General features: G+C 39.3%; 1 protein-coding gene across 1 annotated transcript in view; it reads left to right on the top strand.

Moving 5' to 3' along the window:
* The window catches only part of DNER (delta/notch like EGF repeat containing), a 95,859-nt gene extending 79,192 nt beyond the window's left edge, over window positions 1–16,667 (top strand). The window contains exons 9-13 of the mRNA XM_027900905.1: window positions 3,223–3,345; window positions 5,782–5,895; window positions 6,756–6,887; window positions 10,302–10,548; window positions 15,577–16,667. Coding sequence (XP_027756706.1) covers window positions 3,223–3,345; window positions 5,782–5,895; window positions 6,756–6,887; window positions 10,302–10,548; window positions 15,577–15,688 — 728 coding nt within the window. The 3' untranslated portion in view covers window positions 15,689–16,667. The remainder of the gene's footprint in view (window positions 1–3,222; window positions 3,346–5,781; window positions 5,896–6,755; window positions 6,888–10,301; window positions 10,549–15,576) is intronic.
* The last annotated feature ends 1,106 nt before the right edge of the window (window positions 16,668–17,773 follow it).

The following is a 17,773-nucleotide window of genomic DNA, read 5'->3' as shown; positions in this document are numbered from 1 at the left end:
GATGTTTAAAGTGACCTCAAATGTTTTCAGCTCAAATATTTGTGGGGACACTTTTCCATCTCAAGAGAAGAATGGCATTGTGTAGTGCAGAAGTGTATTTCCTAATATGAGGTTTGTTTTAGGTATTTCGTGAAGATGATAAATCTTTCATTGCAAATATTCAGTCTTCCTTTTTTAAATATTTAATTCCTTTGCTGTTTGCTTGCATAATAGAGGAATCCTTAGAGAAAAGGACAAGGACAAACTGCCATTTTCCAGCTAGGTAGAAAAACAAACAAATTGAGGAGCTGCCTAATGCTGGACAACAAGGAAAATTATCAGAATGTATCAATATATCTTGATCTTTAAGCAGTTTTTAATATATGGCTGAAACAAGACCTGACTGTAAAAACCAGGCTGGTGATGAGCATTTCTAAGATCCCCAGTTCTGTGTATGGTCTGGTAAGTTGTGAAAAGAACTGTCAGGATTCACGTGCTTTGAACTGTAAAAATCAAAACACAGGAGGAGATACTCTACCTGTATAAGTGATGGGAAGATAAGTCAACAGAAACCTGAATTTCTGAAGTGGTATAAAAAATTTTTTTCTTTTGAATGTCTGTTCTGAAAACTGTTCCCAATTTCTGTAGCATTGGGAGCTGTCCAGCACAAGTGCCCCTTCCCCACTCATCCACAGGAGGAAAAATGAGACATAACTCTTTACAAGTAAACCAGGGAAGTTTTATAATGTTCTTTAGCACACTCTTTGCTTGTGGTTCAGACAATGAAAAGCTAATTAAATCTTCTTGGAGAAATAAAACCTTTTTTTCTTAACTTTTTCACCTAAGCCTGGTTAGAAGCTGATGGTTAGGTTTGTTCAAATTAATTCTGTGTCTCTCAGGACTTAAAGTAGTCTTAGACCTCCCAGGTTACAGGAACTTATTTAAATAATATTTGTGCATTTAAAAGTTAGCCAGATGAGAAGCTCTGTAGAGGTTGCATCCAGCACTTACTTAGTTGAACTCTTTTGTGTAGATCCATGTTTTGAAATTTTTTAAAAAATGGTTTTTTGCAACTTAGTAGGTGTTTTTGGAACATTGGTTTATCTCAGTGCCTTTGCAGAGGCCAGTGTAACGTTTGTCTGTAGCAGTAGGAATTTTTTTTTTTCTCTCTATCTTTTCCCTTCTCACATTTTGGGGCTGGGGCAGGGTATGCAAGCTCCAGCAGAAGTGACTTCAGGTGAATTCCAGTTCCTGACTGTCTTCCCAGCCGAGCCCTTTATTGCTTCTGTTTCCTCGTCTTGTTTCCATGTCTACATCAAGACAACCTTCCATGCTCTCAAAGGCTTTGACAGAGCCCATGGCTTCTGCTCATCAGCCTGATGATGACACAGGTTGCTGCTTCCTTTGCCGTTTCCTCCTCCTGCAGTTTTTCAGAGCCACATGCAAAGGCAGTGCAGTTCAGCAGGCAGCTCTCTGAGGGCCATGCCAGAGAGCATCAGGAAGATAACCTGACCTCTTCAAGGCAGCCTCCCTGTTGCTTAAGAAAGAGGAAGAACTTGGGAATCGAGAGGAGAGATCTGTTTGTGCCCTTGTAAAGACCAGTAGCAGGGGACAGTCACGTAGAGGCAAAAGAGGTAACGTAGGGACATCTTTATTTTAGTTTTTTTTTCCCAGGTTCCCTGTCCATTCCCCAGACTCTGAAGAGAGCAAATCAGAGTGGGACCTTCATTGTTGAGTCCTGCTTGAGTTCATGAAGGGGATGTTATTGAAGGCTTTTCCAATTTCAAGTGACCTGGAAAAAAGAAATTGCCCTTTTTGAAGCTGCTTTGCCTAATGCATTTTTTTTTTTTTCCCTATTCAGGACACAGTAGCTGGAGAAGTGTTTTTAATGTAGGAATAGATTCTTTCTTTCTGAATATGTCCACAGAAATGTTACACACCACAAAAGAGCTGTGTTTGACGTTGGCTGGGAATATAAAAGCAGCAGAACTGTAATGTTTTTAGAAAGGGAGGAAGTGACTACACCAGAATCCTTTATTCTGAAGTTATTGATGAAAAATTTGCCTGTTTCAGTCTAAATCCTTTGAAGAAAAGAAATTATTTGTGTAGTCTTTTTGAAGATACATATCTGAGTTCAGTATGCTACGTGGTTTATGTATCAGTATAATTTCAAAGCAGTAATACAACGAGAAATGCTCATTATGAGCGATACAGTCCCTCTTAGCCCCATGAGGAGAGGCAAGACCCTCCCTCTGGTGCCTGGACCACCAGCAGAACTTCCTCCATCCCAGCAGTTCCAGCAGAGCGAAGCTGCTGGCCCCAGGGTGAGCACCACGAGGGTGGGATGGTGTGTGGGCGAGACCTGCCCTCTCGTGGAGAGAGAAAACATCTTTCCCTTGCTGTGCGCAGTGTCTGGCAGCGTGGGCTGCCTGCAGCCTGAGCAGGGGATACCATAGTTCATATCGATTTTGGAAACCAGTCAAGTATTCAGTCACAAATTCCCTTCGAACACTGGGAATTCCCATCTATTTTTCTTTTAAGTTTTCTGATTTTGGTGGTTTGTATGTTGACTACTTCAATTTCTGTTGAAACTAATGATTGTATGGCCCACTAAGTAATGAAAAAAGTGCTGTTTCAAGTGGATTAACTCCTTTTTCTTCCCTCGTGATACAAATGACTCAGTGGCTGTTAACAGGTAGCTTTTCTCTGCCTCTGCTTTCTGTGTCTGCTTGATCAGGCTGTGATTCCTGCCTATGGCTTGGCAACACTGTAAAAATGGAAACACTTTACTGCTTCTACAGCGTTTTGACATTGTACAGCTTTAAAGTTAAAACATGTTATCATTCTAACTACTGTTATACAATTATATCACCTCTTTGATGAGAAGTGGCTCTGATGCAAGGATCCAAGGTAACTGGGAGATCAGTCAATATTCCCTTAGTCCTTTTTACCATCAGAGTGTGGGTATCCATCTTGCTGCTCGTGGCCTCTCCCTCCTTGCAGCCTCCCTGTGGGTTGTCACAGGGGCTGGGTTCTCTCAGAACATTGTGCTTCCAATATTTTTTTTTGGTAATTTTCACCCTGGGAACAGATTCCTTTAAAACCATTGTCTTGCCACGTGTCTGTCTGTGCAGCGTATTTCAATTAGCAAAGCATCTGCCCACAGCCCGTAGTTGCCCAACTGTAAATCTTACCTGGGAAGCGTTTCATGGCTTGTTTTATTTCCCTTTACGTGGGATTTAGGTTACCATGGCCTTTACTGTGAGGAGGAATACAATGAATGCCTTTCTGCACCCTGCCAGAACGGAGCCACCTGCAGAGACCTCGTCAACAGCTACGAGTGCGTGTGCCTTGCTGAGTACGAAGGTAGGAGGGCTTTGCCTCTTGGCTTTTCAATCGTTCTCTGCGTTTTTTAGGGGTAGACGACATCCTCCATTGAGCAGAAATAAATCCCTCGTGTCAAATTAACATGAACAAACTTTAATTTAGATCCTGATCCCGTAGTCTTTGTTTAAATGACTGGCTCGTATTTATCTTGCCTGGGAGAGTGCGTGTCCTTGTCTGGGGATAAATGACTTTTCTCTGTTCTTGGTAGGTGTAGCTTTTTTTTCTGCTGGTTTTAAGATATGTTGGAAAGTGATGAGTTTTTAAAAGAAAACAGTCTTCTTCATCAGTTATTTTTAGGGGCTTTTACATGGAGAGCTTTCCAAATTATTTTCTTCTTCATTTTCTCCAGCGAAGTGAGCTAAAACCAAAATAACAATAAAAGATTAGTATTTAAAATAGATTAGCACAGAGAAGTAGAAATAAAAATTTTATCTTGATTGATCATTTAAAAGACTGGAAAGCCCAGAGAGAGTAGTAGGTCTGTGACTGGTTTCCCATGTTAACTGCAGCTACTCTTACTTATGTTCAAATGGAATTGGTCTTTGACATTTCCTAAGTAATTTATTAAACAGATGAGAAAAGTATATGTTTGGCTGTAGAAAATCTTTTATCTCGCAGTAGATTTCAGCTGTAAACACATTAACACATGTCACTGGTCTGTGACATCCCTCTGTGGAGGGCTGAAATGAGACTTTTTTGGTGTATTCTGTTTGGAGTCATGCTGTGAGAACATTTTTAATGTAATTTTATATGATTTTAGCATTTAAAAAAATACTTATATTTTACACAGAATGGCTATGTTTTAAGGAACTTTGCTCTAGGATTTTCTCATTAAGCATATCCATTCTTAGCTGTGTGGACAAGTAATGCTCACTTAACAGCTGCTTGAGGCCAAATATGTATTTCATGCTGGTGATTGCCCTGCTCTTTGACAATAGATGCAGAATTCATCATTTCAGAGGCTTTGTGAGGAAATGACCCTCAGCTTTTCATGCAGTTTGAGCAGCACTTAAACCACAACGTTATGACTTCATCTTCTGTTCTCGTCCAACCTGTCCATGCAGCTGAAATCACACAGCACACCATGCTTTAAATGAAAGCAGGGGACCTGCTCCTGGGAGCACTCCTTGCTGATTACAGAGCTTTCATCATAATCGTTCACCATCTCATTGTTAGAAACATTCTCCTGATGCCAAAGCTGTGCTGTGGTTTTGATATAAAATAAACAATATGAGTTTAGGCTTCTATTGACCAACATAGAATCACAGAAGTTTTTGGGTTGTGCATGCTTACACTTTGCAGGACTGTAAACATTTAGAAACGTGAATCACCTTATAAAGTGAAAAATGTGTGTGTGTAATTTTTAAGCATTACCCCACGGAAGCGTTCAGAACCCAGCCCTGCTCTCCAGTTTGTTGAAATTCTTTCAGGAGGTATAAGAATGGGAAAACTTGAAGATATCTTAGGATTTTAGCTGAGTAGTCACCTTGTGGTCACTTTGGATTCATTCCAAAGCAGAGAATCATAAGAAGAGATATATTTAGACTTAAAACTTAAATTAATGGATAAATTTAAGCCGATATTTTAAGTAAAAGTTAATTTCACGGTAGTAGAGACATTATAAATGAAGTCCCAATAATCATTCATTATTCACGTGTGTGTTTCAGTGCCATCTGTGCACAGATTAGATCCTTCCTGTATTGATTTTTCTAGTTTTATCTGAGCAGTAGATCCCAAGAGGTCGATGCATGTGGCAGTGGAGTCTCTCTGCCTTTGCCCTGGTGGGAATCTGCTGAGTTTTGTGTTCTGTGTGCCAGATGCAGCTTGCACTGTCATCTGCAAGGCAAAGCTGCTGAATTCACATAGCCTACACCGAGCATGGAAGAATGAAGAAAGTGACATGAAGGAGAGCCACCCAATTATTCACTTTTGACTAGCCATTTGAATAAATTAGTTTCTTTTTATTGCCTTAGTTCTATTCCTCATTTTTCCTGAAAAAGTTAAGAGAGAGAGGCATCAGAATGCTTGTGTGTTTTATTACATAAGTTATTACATAAAATTCTTGCACAAGACAGTTATTCTTTACATTTTATTGAAGAATATAAGGTAATTAAGTGATCAGATTATACTTTATTATATCACTGGTTTTTCACAGACATCCATCAGTTCTTAGCAGAAATTGCCCTACCTCTCCTAGCTCAAAGCCTCTGTGTGGGAAGGGCAGAGAGTGTGTAAAAAGTTTAGGCAGCATAAAATACATAAAGTTTAGCATAAAATACATGGCTTTAGTCTTATGACTTAGGGCAGGTTTGGAGACTGCACATTCGTGCAGGTGAAATCACGTTATTGCACGTACTGATTTTGTGCTGGTGATACCACTCATGTTAATGGCAGTTCCTGGTTTTTCCTTTCCAGGAAGGCACTGTGAACTGTACAAAGATCCTTGTCTTAACATGAACTGTCAGAATGGTGGCACCTGTGACAGTGAAGGTCTAAATGCAACCTGTGTTTGTGCACCTGGATATGCAGGCAAGTGCTTTGTGTGTTACACAGCACGTCTAGCTGTCAGTGTTCACCAGGTCCAAAAGAGGACAAATACCAAGTAAGATTGCGTCTCTTCAAGAAACACGTTAATTTGGACGTTGCTGAATTGTAATCAGTCTAGTGGGAATGAAAAATTCTTGGTTTTCCTTACAGCTGCTTTGAACTTTGTAGCAAAAAAAAAAAAAAAAGCCCGTTACTAAAGAGTCTTTCCTGAGCTGACAGCTGTTTAATGTGCCTTGCGACCTTACTACTTGAGACTAGATTGTGTTTTAAAAATATAATATTGGAGACTTCCAGGTAAGCCAATACACTAATTGGACACTGTCAAAACTGGGAAATGTTTTAACATCAACCTTAGTTACTTTGCACTCAAGAAACAACTCACTCCATTACCTTAATATGCAATTGCTAAAAGCCTTAAAGTGCTTTTTATGGATCAATTTACACTTTCAGAGTCCTGGTAAGAAGCCCATTTAATTCTTTGGCCTTGTATTTAGACCGACATGGTTGGTGTAATCCAAATATCTGCTGCTAAGATAATTTACAACCTGATGCTCTGTTAATCATGTAAGGTGATATCTAATGTGATAGTAATAGATAAACCCGTTCATAACTCTTTTATAGGTATCAAATTGTGGGGTTTGATCTGTGCTAATTAAAGGGCATTCTTTGGGAAAGAATTAGCTTTCTACTGTACAGCATTTTGATGTTTTGAGAATGAAGATGCTGCTGCACTATAAGGTGTTCTGCAACAAGAGAGGAATTCCATGGCTGACAATGAACTTGCTGTGTCAGGCACCTGCCTTATAAAACTGTGGGTTTTGTTGGTTTTTTTCCTATGTAAGGTGAAGAATGTGAAGTTGATGTGAATGACTGTGACAGCAACCCGTGTCACCACGGTGGAACTTGCATTGATCAGCCTGGTGGCTACACCTGCCACTGTCCTCATGGGTGGGTCGGTGCAAACTGCGAAATACGTAAGTTTTGTCGTTCTCTGAAAATGCCTTTAAATTATAGGTTATTTTAAAGAAACTTATATTTGTCTCTTATCTGCACACATACTCTGAATCATGTGTAAATTATCGAAATCATGTTAAATTCATTTTGTTGTAGGCCATAACATTTCAGAAGAGGTGGTGAAAGTTAAAAAATTCTGTTTCTGGGCATCCTATTTTGAGATGTGTTGGACTAGGTTGTCAGAGATGCTGTCTCACAGCTGGGCACAAAGCAGTTTGCCTTTTAATTGTGTTTGTGCCTCAGAGCTTACTTTCATACTTTGGGTAGAGTGTACTTTCATAGCACTATAAGCACTGTCCTGACATTTGTTTCAGTTTCTGAGCACCTGCAGTTCTAGTGATGTTTCAGCAGAACAACTTTGAACTTGCTTACCTAGGGAAACTCATTCTGTGTAATTGTGCACTTACCAACTCTTCCAGGAATAACTTTTCCAACCACAGGCCAGTTTCTACCAAATTTGTTACAAAGGAGAAGGGCTCCAAACCAAAATATTTCCAAAGCATTTAGTAAGATTTAGAGAGGTTCCACTGGTAGGCCTAGGGAAGGAACAGCTTCAATGGGATCTTGATTCTCAGTTTGGAGAGAAGCTTCCCTGTAAGGGCACCCTTGTGGAGCAGTGGAGAGTCCATGAGAGGCAGAAAGAATGAACTGTGGAAGAGTTAAAACGGAAATTAGGCTTCATTAGTTCTGCTGCTCACAGAGCTGCTTCGTATTTCCCTGATGTCTTGTTCCTGGGCTAGAGATGTTGTCTCTACTGGGGAATTTAGCTGTGTATTTAACTGCTTGAATGCTCCAGGCACTGTGGTCATATATCCCTTTGAGCCATTATACAGAGATACAAGTTTGTTAGCACAGTTAATGGTGCAGGGATAGCTGATAGGTTAATAAAACACAAAGACTGGAGTAAAAAATGTTTTCTATATCTCATTTACATGAGAACCATAGGAAGCTTCTATTTTTTACTTTCTGCTGCTTAAAACTTTACTTAAACATATTGACAGCTTTTAAAAATTGATTCAGTTCTTGATGTTAGTCCTTACTTTGAACGAGTAAATTCAGTTCCAGTGCTTTCTGTAGTAAGCAAAGACTGCAGCAGACCATTGCTAGCTGGCTCAGAGGTGGTGACAGCACTGCCTTTCTGTTGCCTCTGTAAATGGCACCCACACTTCCCCGTGTGCAGGGAGCCAGTGGGATGTGGGGAGCACGACATGTATGTTGCCTGGATGAACTGTGATATTTATTATATTGTCTTATGGTCCTTCCCTGTATTAGTAATTCAAATTAAATAGGATTAAATTGGTCTTAATTATAAAGAGGATAGTCTTCCTTTCACAACAAAATGCATTTGCCTAAAAAGTGAATGGAGCATTCGCTGTAAAAATGCTTACAAATATCTCATATGAATTCTCCTATTCCTGCTGCTTATTTGTTTATATAATTACCTTTGCCATTTTTGTAATTATTAATGTAATTGCTGAGGGATGCCAAACCACGTGGTTACTTGAAAACTAACATTATGAAGAATTTCCACTACAGACTGTGTGGTGTGCATTGAAACCTAATTCTTAATTCTGCAAACATTGTATGACAACTGAAAATACTCTGATTTTGAGCTGTCATATTTTCCTTCTAATATTTTCTAATATACTGTTAATCTTTGTATTTTGATCTGGTGAGGGAAAAAGGGAAGACATTTCCTTCATCTTTGTCATCCAGGGATGGAAGACACGGAATCTAAATCAGAGCTGTCTTGCCATGTATCTGAACACTTTAGATCTGAATTCAGCCCAGTCTGACAACCTGACAGAAGCCACTGGGTGTGACGAATGTGCTGCAGAACAGAAATAGAAACCCTTCCCAAACTCTGCACGCAGTACAGCTGTATTCTCTCCCTCACATCCCGACTGGGCAAACTGCAGCAACAGCGCTTTGGAAGCATTTAATCACTGAATGATTCAGGCTGATCACAACTTTACTGATCTCTGAAGGAGATAACCCAAACGAGCAGCCAGCCCTGTAAGCTCAGCTCACGTTTCTGGACAAAAAGTCTAAGCAAGCCAAGCTGAGAGGTGCTCTGGGACAGCCTTTATTGTTGTTACAAAGAGCAGCCATTTCTCCACACCACTTGGGTGTGTTACAGCTTCAGACTGTCTCACTGCCTTCCTCTAAAATGGATTTCTTTTTCTATCTTTATACATCCCCCTGTATCTCCACAGTAGATGGAGATTTTGTCTGTAGATGCCACTAAACTGGTGATTCCAGCTCAGGTGCTTGAATCAATTATCTGCCATCATCAGCATCCTTGAGAGGTGCCTTCTGAGAATATCTTAACTGTCCCAGAGCATGCACAAGTACAGAGCATTTATTGTTCCCAGAGTGTTTGTGGTTAAGTACAGGGAGTTTCTAAACTAGAGCAAAGCAGAAGAACATTTGAAAAGGGAACAGTCACCTGCTAGAAATAACTTTTGCAGAGTGTCAGATTTCTGTAGTCAGTAGGATTCAATTCTGTTCCTAGTTTGAAATAATTTATGAGTCCACAGGCTTAAAAGGCTGCCAGAAACGGACCCTAGAGGGAAGTACAGGTTAATTAGAAATACATTGACCCATGCTGGAGAAAAGCAGATCTGAGAGCATTAGCAACTGATAGAAAATCTGTTTGGCATTGGTAGGCAATAGTTTGAGGATGAAGAATATTTATGGAGAAGATCTGGAATACATAAATACAAGAAGCCTCTTCCACATTGGCTTTACTTTGAGGTCTGCTTTGAGACTCTCAGGGAAATTATGCTTGAGAAAAGACTCTGGTGGGCTCACTATTGTGGGACCTGATGGGATACCCTTTTTATCCTTGAAATGCTGGTTTTGAAGTCTCTGCACCCTGGTGGAGAAAGGCTTTAAAAAAGCCTGCATTTCGAATTAGATACCAAGCATGTTTAATGCAGGTTAAATAAAAGATTTTAGTGGAAATCTTCACAATTAAAACAACCTGCACAGAGAATTGTTGGGTTACTAAAAGCTTTTGCATAAAACTAACCTGCCTTTAGAGAACCTGAAGTATAAAATAACATAATCTAAGCATAACTGCATGACTTTCTTTGACTTGCATTATGCAGGAGATGGATATGGAACTAGACAGGTGTTCCCATATTACCTCAAAATCTGCAAAAAAATATGATTGAAGGTTTAGGATAGTCCTATTCAAATTTGTGGCATATTAGGCATGGTGCTGTATCAGTAACAGAGCCTGAGAAATTCCATCTCCCCCCACCTTCAAAAGCCAGCAATATTGAAAATGAACGCCATAAAACTCTTCCAATTCAGCAGGATGGATGTAAAATACTAATTAACCGTAAACTTTTATTTCTTCCTGGCAGATCTGCAGTGGAAATCTGGGCACATGGCAGAGAGTCTAACAAATATGCCTCGTCACTCCCTCTACATCATCATCGGGGCCCTGTGTGTGGCCTTTGTCCTGATGCTGATCATCCTGATTGTGGGGATCTGTCGCATCAGCCGCATCGAATACCAGGGCTCTTCCAGACCCGCCTATGAAGAATTTTACAACTGCAGGAGCATTGACAGTGAATTCAGCAGTGCAATTGCTTCTATCCGACATGCCAGGTTCGTTCTGGGGGCGGTGATTTGAGAGAAATCTGTTGCAGTGGGTAATTTCGGTCCACGCACGGTGCATCTGACTGCTGCTGGCAGAGAATGAATGGGCAGCATCACTGGGAGAAGATGGGATCACTGGCATTGCTGGTAGTTCTTTTTTGATCCCTATTCTGTTCTCATCTGAAGTGTGGTAATACAGCAAAACTCCTTAAAAAGAGACGGAGTTATTCTGGATTTGTGTGGTGTAACTGGTAAAGTGGGACAGGTGCAGGGTTCTCAGCCTGCCAGATCCTTTAGCTGATACACACAAGCAACATGATCAGATAGCAAAGGCACGTTCAATTTTGTGACTAATTTACCAGATTATTTAGTGAGACTCTCTTCACCTCACTGATTTTTGTGCTCCTGTTTGCCTTTCTTACTTGCTTTCCTAGAGACGGAAATTCTTTTAACTCTTAATTTTAACGGAGCACTTGCAAGACAGAGCATTGGGTGTCAGAATTATACAGAAGTAGAACTGGAAAGGGATTTGGGAGCTGAAGTGTAAGCCATTGCACTGATATAACATTAAATATACCTAGCTCCCTGCCAACAACTGTCTTTTAAAATCTCCAAAGGACTTGAATAGAGTTAAAAAAGCTTTCCTAAAATCCAACCTGGATTTTCTTTGCTGTGAACTAGATTACTTCTTTCTTACTGCTCTTCAGGCTGCCAGGAGGAAGAATTTATGACTATTTGTATCACTTGTACATCAGATGATGATCTCCCCCCCCCGCCCTTTTTTTTTTTTTTTTTTTTTAATAATAAAAAGCAAAAGAATTTTTTTCTTCCCTGGACCTAATAACCCATTCTTCCAGTATCTCCTCCTGCATAATTTCAGCTTCTTCACTGTCTTCCTGGATACACACACATTGTCTTTCTTGTTTTAATTTGGATGGGGGGACCCTAAATGCTAGAAGTAGTTCTCTGTATGAAGGTTTATATGAACTAAATAAACTGAATAATCACCTTCTGCACCTTATTTATGGCATCCCTCTTCATACATCTGAAAAGGAAACTTGCTTGTTGGTTTGTTTTATTTTTTTTTTTTAATTTGCATTACAGTAATGACAGCTTTTTCCTCTCCCCAAGATCCTCTGTGTCATTTTGCTTCCCGGTCAGGTCTGTTTTGTCAGTGTCTGACATCTCTCTTAATAGGGTGGAACTTCCATTTTTGTTGCTTCTTTTTCCCATTTCTTCAGTTTGTCAAGATCACTTCAAATTCAAACGCAGTGTCTGTGGGTGCTACCATTAAAATGCTCTTAAAAGAGCAGAGGGAGACACATTCCTTTGCACTGATTGGAGGAACGTGTGCATGTTGGTTGGTGATGGCTGGTAATTCATTTCCTGAATTGCCAGTCACCTGAAGTGGATGAGATGTTCCCACAGACTCAGTTAATCACAATCACAGCTTTGGGCAGTAGCTCTTTAAAGTGCACCAACTAGGTTTACAGTAAAACATTTGTTCATTGTCAAAATGCATTAGTCGGTAAATATTCTGAAAAGAAAGATGTGTGTAGTTATTTTAGCACAGCAGTAAAATCTCTGAAGTTTTCCTTGAAGGCCCCTTTGTCACTTAGTCTTGTCTTTCCCAGTAGAATCTCAGCATCTCCACACTGTACTCACCCTGGGAACTCCTTTTTCCTTTGGCACTGTACTGGGAGAGGACAGACTTTATCACCCATATAAAGTTTTTTTTTATTATTATTTGGCCTTCTGAAAGTCTACATTTATGTCTTACACATCTCCAAGGGTGGAGAGCAAGGTGCAAAATTGTGCTGTTCATCTTTCAAATGAAACACCTCCCTCTGCTCCTGCAGCAGGGCTGAGCGTGCCAGTCCTCTTCACTTACCAGTGGTTGAAGTTGTGCTTTGCACTTCCCCAAGGGCTGGAATTCATCTTCTGAGAAAGTGTCAAACACTTGGGTTTTTTTTTTTAAACTGATTTCTTAAAGCAAATGTGACAGCTTTCTATCTAAGGGTCCCAAGGAAAAGTGTACCAGCAAGGCAGGCTCTTTGCAGTCAGAATTTGTCTTGCCTTTTACAGTTTCACTGGCAGATAATGAAAGTGATAAAAGATTTCCTGTAGGAAACCTTTCTAATCTTGGCAGCTGGGTTAGTTCAGGGCTTTATCGCTGCTGTCTAGATTACTGTGAGTGAAACTCTGCTTATTACTGAAGGCAAAAGTTTAAAAAAACCCCAAGTTATCATCATGGTAAAATAAACTTGGAAGTTAAACTTCTTAGGCTGGGATAGATTCATGTTTTTTTTTTTTTTTTATTTATTTTTATTATACAGTTAGAAATTACATTATTGTCAATAAATGGTTTCCCTATCTCGGGAAAGGTGTTTCTACCTCATGCAAACGAAAATGAATGTTTTCATTCTAAATAATTCTCTGTGTCTCTCAGAGAATGGATGTCCTATAAAAATCCAAGGTAGAGCTGCCAAGTCAGATAATTCACAGAGGTTTAGTGTGAAGATTGTTGCGTTTATTTTGGTTTCAGAAAGATATAAACCACTGCTTTGGTAAATTCAATCCAGGACAAGGAACACAACTTTCATAGTTTTTTTTGCATAAACTCCTAAATCTACATATATAAATACCAAGATCTGAATTTTCAGAATTGCTGCATCTAAAAAATCTACTTTCAATAATAGAAAAGTCAGCATTTTCTGGAAATAATTCCCTTCACAGTGAGATATCCAAACATACTGGTAATTTCAGAAAATGGAGACCTAAGGAAAAGTGAGTAAATTATTTTCTTTAAATGCAAGGTTTCTGTTAAAGTCAGTAGGTGTCCAGGGAGCGTGGATGCCTGTTGCATATTTAATAAGTTATTTTAAAATGATTTCTTCATATTATTCAGTATTTTTTTAAAAATTTGGTATTAACTAATCCAGTACTTGCTGTAAGTAAGACTGTTCCATACGTGAAGCAGATTTGCAGTCTCTGTCACACAAGCACACGCAGAGCTACCTGTGCCAAGAATTCCTATAAGGAATGTGTACTGTCCGCAGAATTGTCACACAACCCCTGATCTCTCTCAAGCTACACAGAGGTCGCTCTTATTCAGTGCTTTTCCAATTCTTATTTCATTTAGTTTAGTTTGTGATGATCCCTGTGCCACTGGTATCTCTGATGTAGATGTTGGAACATCATCATCTCCCATGAATGGACGCAGCAAATCTAAATGTAGAGGCTGTAGAACTTCCCTGGAGCTACTGCTACACCCTCTTTACTGATCCAAGCAGAGAATTGCTCTCCAGACACAGTATGGCACTAAAGCCAATGTCAGCATGATTATCCATCTTGTTCCTCCAGTCTTTTTCCAGGCTCACTACTTACCAGGATTAAGATTTCCCCTCAAGGTGTATACCCTTTGTTAGGTGAATAATTTTACGTTTGATTGCCCTGGAAGAAATCTTTATTCACTTGTTTGTATGTGCATTCATTGTAAGCAGGTGACTGATTGATGCAGCACACACTCTGGCAGGGACCTGCACCTTTTCACTTCTTATTACCCCTGGAATCGTTGCCTCTTGCAGATTGTGCTGGTAATTGTTTTACGCGTTCTTTTATGCCGTCAATTAAATGATAGCAAAGCGTCCTTGTGCAGATGCACACCCACTGAACGAAGAGTTCCCGTTTAACAATTCTGTCTTTAACATAAACCCCCGAGGTTTGTGTTGACTCTGTTTACTGTTGTGAGCAGGAACTGCCTTTGGAGCCACCCGATAAAGCAGTGTGGTCAATGGCTCCATCGGGCCACAAGCTGCTTGCACGTGTGCTGTGGTCTTTTCTCAGCCTCTTTTAATTAGGGGCACGTGTCAACCCTGACCTGTACAAGAGAATAAATGTTCTGCTACTTCACTGTGTGCAACGAGCCACGTGTTCTCTACCTGTCAGAAAGGGCAAAATTTGACTTACGTTTCTGGAGAATGTTCATCATCACTTGTGTCTCTGCAGAGCTCCGTTTCTTTTAAATCCGTGAAAATGACGGTGGAAAAGGATGATTCAGAATTCGGTGCTGCCTCTGGTTTAGTAAGATGTCATTAACTTGATTCCTTCATTCAGTTCTTGAAATTTTTATCTCATTTGCTGAAAATCAGGTTTATCCGCCCTGTTGCTGATGAGAAAATGAGCTCTGTGTGTATTTATTAAAACAAACTATAGAAGAAGGCAGACATTCATGCATGGGAATGTATCTAGTTTGGCCTTACTGGCAGCTGAAGTACTTTGAAAAATGAAATGTTCACCATATATATCATAATGCTTTCACCCAGTTCAGTTTTGTCAGCAGTTCTAGATCACTGAAAACACTCAAGAATTAAATTGGAAGTCAGGAAGCTGCATAAATGTGTTAGAAGAAAAGCAAGTTAATTTTGGTTTGAGCTAAATATTATCCTGAAAATCTGAATTTTTCAGGATTTTACCTCCCAGTGTGCACAGCTTAAATTAATAGAGACCTTTTATAGCACATAAATGGATAAAAATCCTTAGTGTGGATGGCTGCATAAATAAGTCTTTCTGTGTTATTGTTTTCCCTGCATCAGGTCAATAAGAAAAAATACTTGACTATTTTTTGCCTCATCTTCCCGTGATTTTTTTGTTTGTTTGTTTGAGTTTTCTTTTTATTGAAAAACAACATTGGTTGTCAGAGCAGGCTCGAAAATAAAATCCAGCCCTCTCATCTTCTACAGTCTTCCCATATTCTGATACTGCAGAATTCCCCAGCAGAGTTCCTGTAGCCTTTGCTTTGGAATCTGTTCCTTGTTTGCAAGAAGATTTCTAAAGTTTTTTTTAGTTGGTACATATATTTCAAGAGTCCTAGTTCAGATATTTAAACTTCTGTGCTTCTGGCGTGTTGCAATGCAATTTTAGAGTTCATCCAAGGTCTCTGGCTTTGTTTCTGATCACATTCCATAGCTCAGTCCGTTGTTGCCACGAACTCATTAACACTTCTGTTTGTCACCAGAAGTTTTCTTTTGTTTCCAGGTTTGGCAAGAAATCACGACCTGCAATGTATGATGCAACCCCCATTGCTTATGAAGATTACAGCCCAGATGATAAACCTTTGGTTACACTGATCAAGACAAAAGATTTGTAATCTAGTGTATCTTTTTTTGGATTATTTTTCAAAAGGATGGGCTACTAACCTTATTTAAATATTTTTAAGAAGAAAGCATAAGTAATTTAAACCATTAGATGCTTCAGAATTTTCTGTAGAATATTTAAGAACCGATTTTCTGCAGCTTTTAGTTTGGAAAAATATTTTAAAACAGAATTTGTGAACTTCATGATTTACATTTTAATGTACCTTGAGCTCTATAAACTATAAGCTTATGATAGTGTGTGCTTTTTTCTTGGTAGACACTATTACTAAACCCAGATGAGTTTCTTGTGGTTGTTACAGAACAGAAAACAATAATTAACGAGGAGTTCTTTATGACATGTCAGTGCCAGCTTTCTCAGTAGAGGTAGGAAAAATGTGAAGCATAATATGATATATAATATATCCATTAATTAAAAAAGTCTAAAATGTTTGTGTTGTGAAAAAGAAACTAGTAAAAATTATTATTCCTAATCTGAATGAATTAGCTTTTGCCTTATTCCATGCATGGATAGATAACCTATTTCTCCATTATTTCCTGAAAGTTGCTAAAACATACTCTTGAGTTGATGTTTGACATTTTTGTAATAGTTATTCAGGCTAGGCCTTGTATAATAATTAAAGTGCCTCTTGAGGCAAAGTAAGGGCATGATCCTTGAAACATTGAAATCAATGAGACAACTTCCATTGACTTCAGTGGGCATGGGATTGGATCCTACAATTGGACTGAATCTATATTTTTCTTTAAAGGTTAAAGTTTTTTATATTGTGAGTAAACTAAGCATATGGTTTAAGTTGTTTGTTTCCTAAAGGTTGTTGCTGTACAGTATTGTTTCATGAAATATTGTGTATTTCTCATAGTGCTTCTTCTTTAGGATCAGTATGGGGTTTTTGTGGCTGTATTTGATTGCTTATGGGCGTCTTAAATTCTTGCTCATTTCAGAAAATCCTGAATAAACGTTAATCAGTGAAGATTGCAGCTGTTTCTTTGTTTTTCTTCATTTTAAAGTGAACTGTTGTCTCTAAATTTGAAGGGACATGTGCTATAAATAATGCCAAAATAAGATATTCCGGCTCTTAATTTGAAAAGGTAAATATTGGTTTTATTATCAACGTCATCTCTGAAAAGTGAGACAAATGGAGCTGCAGAGCAGAGGTGCAGCCCTGGATGCTGAATGCCCAGGTTAGTAACACCATGTTGTGTTTGATTGTTGAAATGCCCGAGGTTTGTTTTTCAGGCACAGTTTTCTGTGGCAGAGGTTGTACGTTTTCCCCTGGTGGCTGTCAGATGAGTGTTTTCCCTTGCTACAGGTTTTTGCTGCTGTTTTATTCTGTGTGTTGTAACTTTTATTTACTATGACTCTTAGGAATGTTTTGAGAACCCTTCACAGAGAAGGGTCAAAAAACAAGTTATACCCTGTACCAATTTGTGTAACTTGAGTGGAAAAGGGGCAAATACACTGATGTAATTGGTTTGTTAAGCAGAGGAAAAGGATATACTCATTTTTTCTGAGTTTTTGGCCTTTTCAGTCATAAAGTATTGGCTTGCAAATCTATACAGAGCAGGGAAATGAGCAGCAGCCTTTCTGCATACAAATCACACCTTGGGTAGTGATTCTTCACCAGCCTATATTTCTCTCGGTGGACTGACCTGAAAGATAAGTAATTTGTGAGGAGCTTTTTTCCTGTCTGCTTGAAGCCTCTGCCTTCTGTAAATCATCCTGTGCTTCCCTTGAATTGTACTTTGAAAATTACTTTGGTTCCTTCCGATTTATTTTATTGAACTCTGATGGCGTGTTGTGCGTGCGGTGTGCCTGAATCCATGCACTCCTGAGATAGCTGGGAAGAGCTGCACTGCCTGCCAGATGGAGCAGCCCTCAAACCTGGAGGGAACAAACCCATCCTCTCTTTTTATCTCAACTCTGAAGCTGCAAGAACAAGCTGGTTGCTGTCTTTAGATGCCAGATCATGTCCCTCTGAGGATATACATGAATGCAGACAAAGGACACTGCTAATTTCATATCCTTTTTTCAAACCATATGAGGATTGTTCTGTATACAGAACAAATTTATAGCATATACC

The sequence above is a fragment of the Empidonax traillii genome, unplaced genomic scaffold (assembly GCF_003031625.1).
Source record: "Empidonax traillii isolate 1590-97213 ecotype Southwest subspecies unplaced genomic scaffold, ASM303162v1 scaffold755:size778197, whole genome shotgun sequence".
Classification (NCBI taxonomy): domain Eukaryota; kingdom Metazoa; phylum Chordata; class Aves; order Passeriformes; family Tyrannidae; genus Empidonax; species Empidonax traillii.
The sequence above is the reverse complement of the archived record's forward strand: the minus strand, read 5'-3'. Positions and strand labels throughout refer to the sequence as shown.